The sequence below is a fragment of the Polistes fuscatus genome, unplaced genomic scaffold, assembly GCF_010416935.1.
Source record: "Polistes fuscatus isolate 324 unplaced genomic scaffold, CU_Pfus_HIC Scaffold5, whole genome shotgun sequence".
In the NCBI taxonomy this organism is placed as follows: domain Eukaryota; kingdom Metazoa; phylum Arthropoda; class Insecta; order Hymenoptera; family Vespidae; genus Polistes; species Polistes fuscatus.
Window position 1 is genome coordinate 5,396,565 of NW_025113129.1, and position 14,278 is coordinate 5,410,842.

Genomic DNA, 14,278 nt, shown 5'->3' on the forward strand with positions numbered 1-14,278 from the left:
ACATTTATCGATTATTAACGTTAATAGGTATTTTAAAATATACACATAATAAATTAAACAATTTAAAAAAAAAAGAAAATCTATTTATTCAATATTTCTCTAACAGTAAATATAACAATCTTCTCTAAATAATTTATTATCGTTATTACTCTCCCTTTTTAGGGATTTGAAGAATCTGTTCCCTTTTTACAAACTTTTATCACATCCTTCGCATTAATACACATTTACATTAATACTTACAACTAATTGAACAGCCTCTAAATTAATATAGTAATAAACAGTTGTGAGACATAAATACTGTTACGGTAAAATTATTGTTCTTTTTTCTATTCGTAAAAAGAGAAACAAAAAAAAATTAGAAAAGATGAATTTTTATAAACTAGTAGATTCTCCTTATTGAACATTTACTGGTTGCGTAAAAAAATGATGAAAGAGAACTGCTTCCCTATAAGGCGTGTTTTCTCTCTCTCTCTCTCTCTCTCTTTCTTTCTTGATACATATATGTCACATGTAGTATGTCTAGTTATAGTATTCTAACCGTAACGAGTTTCATTGGTATCACGTAATTCACTGTTTCCATAAGAGTATTTTTGATGTTTGCCCGAAGAACTGACAAGAAAAAAAAAGAAAGAAAGAAAGAGGAATATTCTTGCGAAATGTTCGTTGTCCAGTATCACTTATTTCACTAGATTGCTTGATGCTTAAAAAGATTTATTAGCCTAAAGCAGAATAGAAAATTGGTCAGTACTCAGGACGGGGATTTAATTAATAGTTTAAAGATAGAACTTGGGTAGGAATGGGATTAGGTTTGGGGATTTAATGACAGGACACTTAGGAGTTTTGCATTTAAAAATGACCACAATCCTTATTTGCATTCTTCAGGATTGCCCCACCAAATATTTTTACGGGTGTTCTACTCCAAGATATTAACATAAACGAACCACCTATTGGTGGACTACCTTTACCCAATTCGCAATAAACGTAAGAAAGTTTAACCAATTGTTGACCCAATGGAATACTGGAACCAATTGTATCGGGAATATATTTGGAATTATTTAATGATGATGATGATGATGATGATAATCTTGATCTATTGTGAGAATCTTTGAAAACTTTCAATGGAATCCTTGGAACGAAACGAGTACCATAAGATGTAAATGTCGATGGTGGTGTGTAAGATATTCTTGTTGATTCTTCATCGAATGCTGATTTTAAGAGAAGGTTGAATCCAAATATTGATCCTTCGATACCTTCTTCTAATCCTTTATCAAAATCTGTATACTCTTGGCCTAGGACTATGTCACCTGATTTTGGTATCACATGATTCACAGTCTAAAATTAAGATGATGAAAATAAGAATGAATTATTGTGTTGGTAATCAGGATAATTAATTTTTTTTAATATTATATATTGGAATTATTTATTAATAAGTACCTAAAAAAAAAAAAAAGAAAATTATAAACACATTTATTTTATAATTTATTTAAATTATTTATTACTCTACGTCAAATCCAAATTAATTATCATATTTGTTGTTTTATAAATATTTATACAAATGTGACAACTAATTTGGAGAGGGAGGAAGTATCGTAAAATAAATTAGAAAATAATTTGAAAAATATTTTGTTTACTTATCGCTATTGTAATAAATAATTATACCAGCGTACTAATAAAAGTAGGAAGAAAACATTATTTGTGAAGATATTAGACGAACCTTTTCGGAGAAACCTTGTGTCTTTATTCGACCATTGAGCCACAATGCAAATCGACCTAATCGATTCTCCCAACTTTGACAAATATGATACCATCGATTTTCTTGAAGAGTAACACTCTCCTCAAATACCTTGATCCCACCGATTTCCAAATGAACGCTCCGACCCTTTGCAGATATCCATCCTCTTATCAATCGATCTTTCTCGTTTTCTAACAAAATAAAAACGCTCGTTTATTTCATATGACATATCTAGAAAATTTTTCTACTTTCCAATTTAGGGAAAGTTTTGATATTACGTTTGCGTGTGTGGGTACAATTAAATATATGTGCATATTTAAATAAAATGAAAAAAATAAATCATCAGAAAAAAAAGAGGAAGAAGCAGTTTGATAAAAGTGAAAGAGAATTTATTTATTTATGTATACGTGTGTGTGTGTGTGTAGATTCTTTTTATAAGAACTTTTTATTATATCGTTCGATAAATTCTATTTCGAATGAAGAAATGCCAACTAAAAATGGAATAAACGATATTTGTTTTTTTAACTAAAATTTATAACAAAAAGATGCAAAAAAATTTTAAAAAGATAACAAGCAAGGAATAAATCTCCTTTCACTTGTTGTGTCACGATAAGATACTCTCTTTAATTCTTTTTTTTTTACTTTCACTTATGATAACTATTAGGTCAACCAATAAGTAATGTTAGAATTGAATGACATACCAAGAATCCTAAAGTAAATTTTTTTTAAAATCAATCGCTTACATTTTTAAGGAATATGTTTTTTATATTGTAAAAAGGTTCCTAAGTTGTTTATTTAATATTTTGAGACCAGAAACAATTAGCCTAAACAGAGCAATTCATTTTTAAAATCGCTTAGGGATTTTTAATTAATATTACCCAAAATTTTGAACCTATTCCGAAATGAAAAATTTCTATATTGTTTATTGTTAATTGCAATAAAATATATTTGGATACTTACTAGAGTAAGAAAATATCGATTGTGGATACGTAAAGTTGACTGAACTCAACCATAAGCAAAAAGTAAATTCCTCTATATTAGGTACAGGTAATTCCCACCTGAGAAACTAAAAAAAAAAGAACGAAAGACAATAAAATTAAATTACAAGTTAACTTCTGAACATTTTCCTATCGGTAATTAAAGTTCTATCTATTTAGAGCAACACCATGAAAAAGGTTCATTTGAATTCTCTTTCGTGATTGATCGTTCGAAAGGTGATTCTTAAAGTAAACTTCTTTTTATCGATCACTTTCTTTTTCTTTTTCTTGTATTAAGAATCTTCAACGACCTTGATGATAAAAATAAAAATTTAAAAAGTGAATAACAATTATCTAAAAATAATCTACAAAACAAATTATCTATTTCTATTAAAAATAATCTAATTTATAAGAAACTATTTTTTATCAAAGCATAGAAAAATTTTTGAATTCAATAGTCATAGAAAAATTAAACAAAACTTAATTATTTTTAAACATTATGAAACAATATTTACCTGAATATAATCTTTCTGAGTAAGAGTGTACATATGTAAAGGTGAAATTTTAAATTTCTTTCCAAACCATTGATCGATTTTCAATGTAGAAAACTCCAAAGACACACTTTTAATTAAAAACCCAAAAATAGTAACAAAAATACATACAATGATATTAGATACAAACATTTTTATAATTCTTACTTTCATTCATTACTTCCCACGATTAAAACAAATCTTTGACGAATATGAAAAATCTCTTCCGATTGATTATTTTTTTGAATTTAAATTTGAAAGAAAAAAATTCTACATTAAATAAAATTTTACGAAAAAACTGAGCTTAACGATGATCAAAATAACTGTAATGTTTAATTAAACACGACACTTTGATAAACTTTATCTTCTTGTTCTTGACATCTTGCTGTAATTAACAATAAATTAAATTTAATTTTAAAACCCCTATTCCTCTCTCTAATTCGTTCACCTGTTGTAATTGGACTCCTATTTTAACTCTCTTTATTTTCTTTTTTTTCTTTTCTTTATCTTTCTTTATTTCTTTCTTTTTAATTTAAACTAGTCCAACAATAGGAAAAGCACGTATCACGTTGCCGGACGCACTGCGTGAGTAACAACGACTAAGAAAGGGAAATCGATATGAATCGGCAGAGCCTGTTTGCTTTTACGCTTGCTTGAAATCAAAAAGAGGGAGTTGGACCTCCTAACGCATACCTTTACCATGTTGTTTTTTTAATTAGAGAAGGGAAATACCTTCTACTTTTTCTTTTTTTTGTTTTAATTTGATTTTATTTCATTGTTGTTATTAATTTAATATTTAATCGAACACTAAACAACATTGGGATTTCATAATATTTTAAATTAGTGAATTAGGTGGACATTTAAAATTTAAAGAGGCAAAAATATAAAATTAATCAATGCAAGCAGTGTAAAGACATTTTTATAAATTTAAAAAACAAAGAACAATTGTTTTTTATTTTTTGATTGCATAAGTGAATGTATTAAGATTTTCCACGGTGATAAATTATTATACGTAATTTTGAACTAATTGAGTAATAAGAGAAGCTAATTTTTTTATTTAATTTCTAAACATTTTCCAAGGATTTTAGTTGGAGATTTCCTTTTTAATAAATTTAAAAGAATAAGGAATAATCTTGTTTTATTTTTTGATTGCCTAAGTGAATGTATTAAAATTTTCCAGTCATAAATTACTATACGTAATATTGAACTAATTGAGAAATAAAATAAGCTAAAGTTTTTATTTAATTTCTAAGTATTTTCCGAAAATTTTAGTCGGAGATTTTTTTCCTAATAAATTTAGAAGAAAGAGAAACAATTTTGTTTTTTATTGCACAAGTAAATGCATTTAAATTTCCTGCGATGACAAATTATTATACATACTAATTGAAGAAATAGAATAATTTAATTTCTGTTCTTATTTAATTTCTGAAAATTTTATGAAATATTTTAATTGGAGATTTTTTTGTCCCCGAAAAATTTAAGTGGTGAAACAAAAACAATTAGTTGTATATGCAATTAGATTTAAATTTCCTGCTTGAATAAACTATTATGTGTGCTTGAATAAACCAACGAGAAAGCAAACATAGAGATTGGAAAATGGTGAAATCGAACCGAACAAAATGAAAACTATTTTACGAACGTGCACTGTAAACGTTTGCTTCATTAGAAAACTTCTTTTTTTTTATTGCTATCATACAGAGTTTATGAATTTGTTTCATTTCAAAGATAAAGAGTAACTTTCTTTATCTATAGGAAGAAATAAATTGTTTATCTATTATCTATCAAATAACAAAAAGTAAATAATTGTTTAATATAATATCTCGTTGCTTTCTATAATTAATAATTAATTTTATTAAACTTTATAAATCCTTTTTTTTATCGAGTACAATGACGCAATTCGATTTCTCTTTTCTAATAATTGTACTTTTTTTTATAGAAAGAAGGAAGTGTGTTCTACAATAATGTGGCTTATTATCTACTCATTTGAATAACAATTTTTAAAAAATAACAATATAATATAAAATTCAAAAATATTAGAAAATAAAAATAATAAAATTATTAAAATAAACATATACAAAACGTAACGTTTCACGATAAATACTAATACAATACTACGATAAATTATTAAAATAATAATAATAAAAATAAAAAATCAAGGAAATACATACATACACAAATTAAAATAAATATTATGATCAAGATAAAATCAATAAAAAAAAAGACATATACTAATTAATATAGAATAAATGAATAACCCTTGAACATTTATACCTTTTAGCTACTCAATACGAAAAATAAAAAAAGATCCCGTATTTCTTATCCGTTGTTCTTGCCATTATTGTTCGGACTACACATGTTTGTTACTTCAATCCCTTTCAATGATTTTATTTGGTACAAAAATAAATGAATAATTAGTTAAATATTTGTGTATTTTCAGACAGCAAAAAATTCGAATTCCGGTAGTGGTGGATATTACGTTGGTGGTAGTAGTACTTTACCTCGAGGTGGACCTCTTTTAAGGGCATATAGTCCAGCAGCATCTTCTGTTGTAGCAGGACCAAATGCAACCCCAACCCAACCGAAGCCATTATCTACACCAGGTATTACGTGCGCTAAATTGTTAATTTTTCTTTTTAATTTACAATTGCGCACAGCTAAATAATTTACGAACCAACGACGAATTTCGTGGCCGATATTTCGTCGAGAAAACGGTGTCTCTTAGTCTCCAAGAATCGAGAAATTTTTTTTATTTGCTTTTTTCCTCGTTAACAATAACAATAACAACAACAATAAAAACAAAATAATATAAAACGAATTCGGATGTATCGTCCAATGGGAAGCCGCGCTTTTTACGTATTTACGTGATAATCAAATTGTTGTTTCACACTTTCCATGCTTTTCATTCCAGAAATTCCATAATAATATACGATCTATCGAATTGTTCACAAAAACATTGAGCATTAAATTCTGCAAAAATATCAATTTTCCTAATAGTATCTGATACTATACTATTATATGACAATAGTATGACATTTCAAAATTACTTCTATTATAAAAAAAAACAAAACATCCATTACTACAATGAATTAAGAATGATTCAAGAACATTACTTTTAAAAATTAGAACAATTCGATAGAAATAATATTGAATAATGAAATATTTAATATCTAAATAAATATAAATACTTTCAACTGAAAACAAAAATATATAATTGAATATTTATATTCATAAACAAAAAATTAAAAATAATTAATGAAATATTTATTTAGATATAAAATATAATCAATACTAAACGTTAATCGACTAACAACAATTAACTCGAGCTAATATATATATAAATATCTGCTATCTATAATATGTCTCGTATGAAATCATATAAATTAGTTCTATCCAACTTATTTTATCCTAGCACGTAATTAATATTCTCTCTTTATCATGCTAGTTTCTATCATGCTTTTATAAGTAAACAACAATTTTTGTTTTCAAACCGAGCATTCTAAAGCAAACTCGTGCACAAAGTTACTTTCTCCCCTCCCTTCCTCTCTCTCTCTCTCTACATTTTCAAACGATTCGTTTTGCTCGATATAAAGTAATCGGTGCAAACAGTTAAGTTTCGATCGAGAGAACTCGATACCAAAGTCCTTTTAAAGTACTCAACAGGGCTCTAATTCGAAACTAGGACATTAACCGATCACAACCCCTTCCATCTTTCTAACCACCACCTAACCTAAACTTTTCTTTTCCAAGTTCCCTACCAATTCAACCTATTACATCACTTCACAATCCTATCCTGATATCGACTAATTAAGGCCACTCGATTACCATCCCCCACCTAACCATTCCATCCTTCCTCCCCCCACCCCCAACCCAACCCAACTGATCTCCACAACACTACCTCAAACTTTGCAACTGATTACTAACACACGTTAACAAATAATTAACTTGCACGGGGTTCGAGTAAACAAATAATAATTTTCGTCCAACGTTTAACTACTTTCTCACCGTCCTCTTCCACACCCCACTCCTCCCTTGCACCCACCCTATATACTCACCTACAACTACCTTGTAAACAGACAAAATTGAAGAACATAATAAAAAGAATCAACTTATTTAACGAGAGAGAGCACGCAACTTCCAAGTGATGCTTTTTTTTGTTCGAGCTAATAAATTATTTGTTTATTTTATGATTATTATTATTATTATCCTTGTATCCTCGAGATCGATAAAAAACGAATCAAAGGGACTCGAGGCACCGTTCCGACTTGGACAAAAAAATCGCCTTGTCCGAGATTTCTTCAGATTGAGCTAATTGATTATTTATGGGAATGTCACCTAACTGCATATGTATGTTTATGTATGTATATATGTATGTATGTATGTATATGTGTACGTCTTGTAAGGAAAAAGGATTAGTTATTTAATAGTAGGATTTTTTTAGTGATCTTCAAAATATTTCAATTATTATATTTTCAATGATTAAGTTTTTTCATTTGATTTTTAATTTAAAAGTTTGAACTTTTTATTTATAATATTTATTAAATGTTCAATCATTTTGATTAGATGTCTTTCCGCGTGTTATTGTAAGTAATTTACTTTATCAATGAATCAATTTTTTGTATATTATTTGAATCTATCTCAATTACTTTATATTTAAATATAACAAACCAAATATATCTGATATTTTAAGTGTAAGCTTTTAAAATTATCTTAAGTATAATATTTCAATTAATTATGCTGGTTCTCTCATTGATTTTTTTAAATTTGAATCTTAATTTAACAGTTCAGGCTTTTTATTTATAATTATTAAAATATATCATGCTTTGAATTATTTGCATTTGTCTAACTTACTTGTTATACTAATAACTTGATTGTTATACTAATAACTTGATTGTTATACTAACAATAAGATACCAAGGTAATCTTAAGAATATTATTTCAATTAATTGTCCTGATACATTGATTTTTTTAATTTGGATATTAATCTAAAAGTTTGATTTTTTTATTTATAATATTATTAAAAGATCAATCATTTTGATTTGATATTTTTTGTTTTAGTATGGTTATACAAGTAATTTACTTTAACCATTAATAATTCCATATATTATTTTTTATAAAAAGAAAGTCCTACAATTAAATATGAATACTTTTTGCCTATTTAATAAAATCTTAGCGAGATAAAAGAAGAAAGGGTGGGTGGGTTGGTTGGTTGGTATAGAGACGAAAAGAAAATCTAAAAGAAATGGGGGGTGGTGGGAGGAAGTTGGCGGTGGAGAAAGAAAAAAGAAAAAAGAAAAAAAGAAAAAATAAGAAAAAGAAAAAGAGAGAAAGAGAAGAAGTACGGTAGTTGAAGTTGGTTCTTCTCGTTTGGCCAAAAAGTAAATACATAATATCTCTCGGCTTCAAAAGTATTTCTCTCTCTCTCCCCGAGACATTCTGTTTGATTTTTTTGGATGGATGAATTAGGTGGTGGCGCGGTGCCGCCAGCCAAGCCGCTTCGAAGCTACCAGTGCGGCAAAAATCCCCTTGGAAGTCTTGGGGGCTCTGCTCGTTTCTCTAGAGACAGCTCGGTCTCCCTCTATAGTATACCAGGTCAGTAGAATCCTTGAAAAAGAAAAAAAAAACAGAAAAAAGAATAACCAAAAAAAATTACCAAAATCTTCAAAAACGGACGAGCAGGTGGAACGTCTACTATTGTATCAGAATCGCCCAAGTTGGTTATCATCGCGTATTTTGAAAAGTTAATAACTTTCGGGGGAAATACGTTCGTACGAGGAATCGATATTTCGTCCAATCGGAATGCCCTCCGTATTTTATATACATACATATATATATATATATAAAGTGACTCACGAAAGTATTTGAACACTTGCCACATGAAATACTTTATTAATTATAATAAGTATATTATACAACACCTACCGACATATTATTAACATTGGATGAGGAAGATATGACTTTTTAAATTATATCGGTAAAGTTTCAAGCAAATCGAAATATATATACAATAGTTATGCTTATATGATGATAGTTATGATGCTCGAAGTATGGAGTTCCATATCACCAAATGTTACAGAAAAGTTAGTAAAGAGTATGCATAATCGTTTACAAGATGTTATTCATGCCAAAGGTTGTCCTAATAAATATTAAATACTTCAAAGTTATCTGTTCAAATACTTTTGTAGCGTCGGCAATCTTTACGTTTATAAGAAATAAATCCTAACTATTGTATATATATATTTCGATTTTAATTAATTTAGAGTCATATATCCCTCATCCAATGTTAATAATATGTCGGTAGGTATTGTATAATATACTTATTATAATTAATAAAGTATTTCATGGCAAGTGTACAAATACTTTCGTGAGTCACTGTACGTGTATATGTATATAGATTTTATATTACACAAAAAAAATAGAAACCTTTTGCAAAAGTAGTGTGCATCGTCATCCCCCTTATCAACAAAAGTACATATATTTAAAAAAAGAGATCTAACTCATGCATTTAAAACAAAACAAAAATAATAATAAAAAAAAAAGTAGATTTGGATTGACCTTCCATAAGCACGCCTCCGAAACCTGTATTATTTATTTTCTATCCTCTATTTCCGTCGTTGATGACGTAGTCGTTGAAAAATCGCCAGTTCATACTATGTCCATTATCTACAATATGTAATGTAAATGCGATCCAGTTTTCACTTGGACATTCGTTCGGTAATTTGCTCGAAACATTATTATGTATGCTTCCCATAAAAAGATAAAATTTAATAAAAAATATAAAAAAATAAAAGTAGATTAAGATTTTAAAATAAACACGAAGAGAAAGATAATATTGAAAGTGACAACAACAACAAGAACAACAATTAACAACGAGATGAAATATTATTTAACTTTACGAATTACGATAAATCAACCCACAGATCGATTACACGGAGAAAGTGGTTACATGAGCAGTCCTGAACGAGGTGGTGGTGTTGGATCTGCTGCCGGAAGATATCCACCTGGTCCCTATAGTACTGGTAGCAGTTATGAGGAACCTTATTATTCGCAGTACTCTGGAACAGTTACACCTGTCATCGATGAAGAAGCAAGGTGAGCAGAGTTTCTCGAATTCTTATGTCTTCTTTCTTTCTCTTTTCATTTCTATATATCATCGATCTTTTTCTTATTATTTTCTATGTACCTCTATCTGTCCCTTTTCCTTTTGGGTAACAATCAAATATCAAACTATTATCTCGTATTTAATAATCACCTTAAGAATCATTTTCCACGCTTACGTGTATTTTAAAAACATCAAGGTGAACGGAATCACCCTAACGTTTTTTCTTTTTTCTTATCTATCGTCTATCTTGGTATCTTTTTCTACCTTTGTCCTATTCTCGTATTAAAATCGCTTAAAAATCATTTTCCTCGCTTACATGTATTTTAAAAACATTAAGGTGAACGGAATCACCCTAACGTTTTTTCTTTTTTCTATCTATCATCTATCATCTATCTTGGTATCTTTTTATCCCTTGTCCTCTTTTCGTATTAAAATCATTTAAAAATCATTTTCCACACTTACATATGTTTAAGAAAAAAGAGAAAAAAATCAAAGCGAACAGAGTGAAATCCTGATGTTTCTTTTATCTATCATCTATTATCTTTTTCTCTTTCTCTTTCTCTTTCTTGTCCTCTTACGGTCCAATCAAATCTATTATCTCATATTTAAAAATCATTTAAAAAGTAACTCAACCCACTCATTAAAATTGTATCAAATTGACCAATAAATTCGTGCAATTTTTCTCGTATTATTTAATTAAATGTAGAAATGAATACTGATGATATAAATAAATAATAAATTTGTTTTAATTAATTTCTACGCATAATAATAGTACTATTTTGAAAAAAAAGGAAGACACAAATTTGTTGGTCAACGATTATAAAATATTTGCCGATGATACATCTTCATGAAATTCGGTATGGTGGGTATATCAGATTGGAGAATGAGATAAAAAATAAAAATACAAACAAAGGTGGTTGTCTAAGATGATAAAATGGATAAAAGCACCCTTGGATGACTGATAGCGTGGATGTGTATATCTGTTGTGGGTGGTGCAGCGATACGGAGCTATTGGAGGAATCTTACAGCCTGTACGGCGTGAAACCACCAGGTCGACCACCTTCTGGACCCCCTCGATCTCCGTTCATACCACCAACGGCAGCCCCTATACCCACTGGACAGAGCTACGACGCTACTCGGTATTCACCTAAACACTCTGCCCTATATCGCATTTAGTTTACCTGTCCTCGCTTTTAAGCTCATTCTTCACTTTCTTTTTTCTTTTTATTTTTTTTGCTCTCTATTCTCGTATCTCATACACCGGGATTTTCTTCTATTTTTTTATTTATTTTTTTCTATTTTATTCTCATTCGAATAAATTAATTTCTACAAGTAATTTGTTTTTTTGTTTTTCAATTAAACGCGGTAATTATGATTCATTTTGATAGGGCTAATTTTACTAAAAATATTTTTCTTTTTGTTTTATTTTCAATCATACACTCACATACACACGCGTGGTACCGATAATTATGATATTGGACTAATATAAATCAAAAAAACTGTTAAAAATTTATTTTATAATTTATCTTATATTAAAATTACTTCTATTAGAACATAAATCATAAAATGAATTTTTACCAATTTTTTTTAAGCTTATCTACCATTTTCGTAATTACCGGCACATGTAACACACACATATACATACGTATATGTACACTGATTTGAACCTCAAAATGAATTGGATAGGAATTTGATCAACTTTTACTTTTTTCTTTAGAAACCGTTTAACATTTCCTCTTTTCTCTCGTATTTAACCATCTTACGTTCTCTTCTTTTCTACTGAAAAGAAAAAAAAAGCTGTTTTTTCGTAACTATTACCACATTTAATCTCTTTTTAAAGTAAATAGGTTAACTTTATTCGATTACTTTAACATTTAACGCCATACATTTGTTTATCTCTAAAGACAAACATTTATTCCAATATTCTAAATTTCATTGTAAATCTCATAAGAAAATCCCGGTTTTCTTTTTGACAAAAATTTAATAAATTCCTTCATACTCCATATAAAAACAATAAACAATTTAATAACAATATCGATACTCGAATCGATCATTTGCAAGATTTGCAAGAAGAAAATAATTGCATGCTGGGAAAAGGATGCTGATGATGACTATGATGATAATGATGACGATGACGATAATGATGATGATGATGATGACGATGATGATGATGATGATGACGACGATGATGATGATGATGACGATGATGATGATGATGATGATGATGATGATGATGATGATGATGATGATGATGATGATGATGATGATGATGATGATGATGATGATGATGATGATGATGATGATGATGATGATGATGATGATGATGATGATGACGATGATGATGATGATGATGACGATGATAATAATGATGAAAATGATGATGACGATAATGATGTTAGAAGAAGAAGCATGATCAAAAAGCAAGAAAAATTAATTGTGGAAGAAAAACGTTAAATTCTTCGCCATTTTCTATCCTTATTTTATTTAATCCTTTCGTTGAAAAAAAAATTAAAACATAAAATAAAAAACTATCCTCTTTCTCTCTCTCTCTCTCTCTCTCTCTCTCTCTCTCTCACTTTTTCAACTTTGTCGATAATCGCAGCAGTGGAATGCAGCATGCCGATTAGCGGACTTAGCAACAACAGCAACAAAAAAAAGCTGTGAACTTTCAAATACGACTTTCCTAATCCCTTCTTCCCTTTCTTCTTTCCTTTTTTTTGTTATTTTGTTTTATATTTCTTTTAGACGAAAGAAATTCTATTTTGCGCATAGGAACGATGCACGTGTTTTATATGTTGCTATGACGAATATTCAATCCGATATTAGGACATGATCGTCGTTCCGTGTAAATAAAAAAAAAAAAGATTAAATTTTTTAATAACGAATGCAATTATTAATTATATAATTTAAATGTAACAATTTTTTCCATTGATGAAAAATGATGTTATTGGAGGATCGTATCGGAAATGATCGAATTTGTTGTTTCGAATTACTTTAATAAATAATATTGCAATTTATTTTTATTATAAAAACGAATGTTAAGAATGTTTCAACGTTATTTAATTACTGATCGAATAATAAAAAATATGAATAAATTTGACTCGAACAAATGAACCTCTACAAAACCACTGATAAAATCCAATTAAAAAATTATTTCTACTCGCAAAACACTGACTAATATAAATTAAAACATAGAACTATTCTCGCTTACTTTTCTACTTTCTTTTTTCTTTTACTTATTCTTCTTCTTCTTCTTCATTCTTTGGTTTAGGCAAATTGCCTGTTTCGTAACGATGTTTTTTTGCCTATTGCACTGTTAAATTGTCGCACCATCGTTTTCGTGGGCGCCCCGTGCTTCTGCGGCCCTTTTACTTATTGTTAATAATAATTTTAATATAAAAAATGGATCATTTTATTTTTTAATTCTTTTTTAACCATAAAATAAATCCTAATTTATCTTATGATAAACGATATTTAATTTCCTTTATTTAGCCATAAATACAATTATCATAAAAAATAAACGTTTCTCTTGTTATTGGTGAACTTACAAAATTTGGCTTTATTAAGAGTTAATAAATGCAATAATCTAAAAAATCACATTTTACTCGATACGATCCTACTTTTGCTTCAAATGAATGTACGAAATATATCGAACCAAATAAAATAAAATAAAATAAAAAGGACACGAACGTGACGATGTTTAGCTTTGCCTGCGCTAAATATTTTAGAAAACATGTATTATAGTTATGTGCCAGCCGAATTATGCGTTATCGTCTATTATCGATAGAATATCTGATCAGTAGCAGCGCATCTTGTAAGATATTATTCCCTTTGCAAAATGAATGAACGAACGAACGAATGAATGAATGAACTATCGTAACATATCGATGTTTTTACACCTTTCTCGAGGAATGGCTTTTGCAAGACCAAACAAACCATA

General features: G+C 28.6%; 1 protein-coding gene across 14 annotated transcripts in view; it reads left to right on the forward strand.

Annotated features, from left to right (window-relative positions):
- Positions 1-14,278, forward strand: part of LOC122522442 (coiled-coil domain-containing protein AGAP005037) — a 60,459-nt gene that overhangs the window by 21,176 nt on the left and 25,005 nt on the right. For 9 of the 14 annotated variants that reach the window (XM_043643548.1, XM_043643555.1, XM_043643553.1 and 6 more), the window contains 4 exons: positions 5,677-5,839; positions 8,703-8,828; positions 10,157-10,328; positions 11,322-11,477. In XM_043643548.1, coding sequence (XP_043499483.1) covers positions 5,677-5,839; positions 8,703-8,828; positions 10,157-10,328; positions 11,322-11,477 — 617 coding nt within the window. The remainder of the gene's footprint in view (positions 1-5,676; positions 5,840-8,702; positions 8,829-10,156; positions 10,329-11,321; positions 11,478-14,278) is intronic. The other 5 variants (XM_043643549.1, XM_043643550.1, XM_043643552.1 and 2 more) reach the window with 5 other exon arrangements.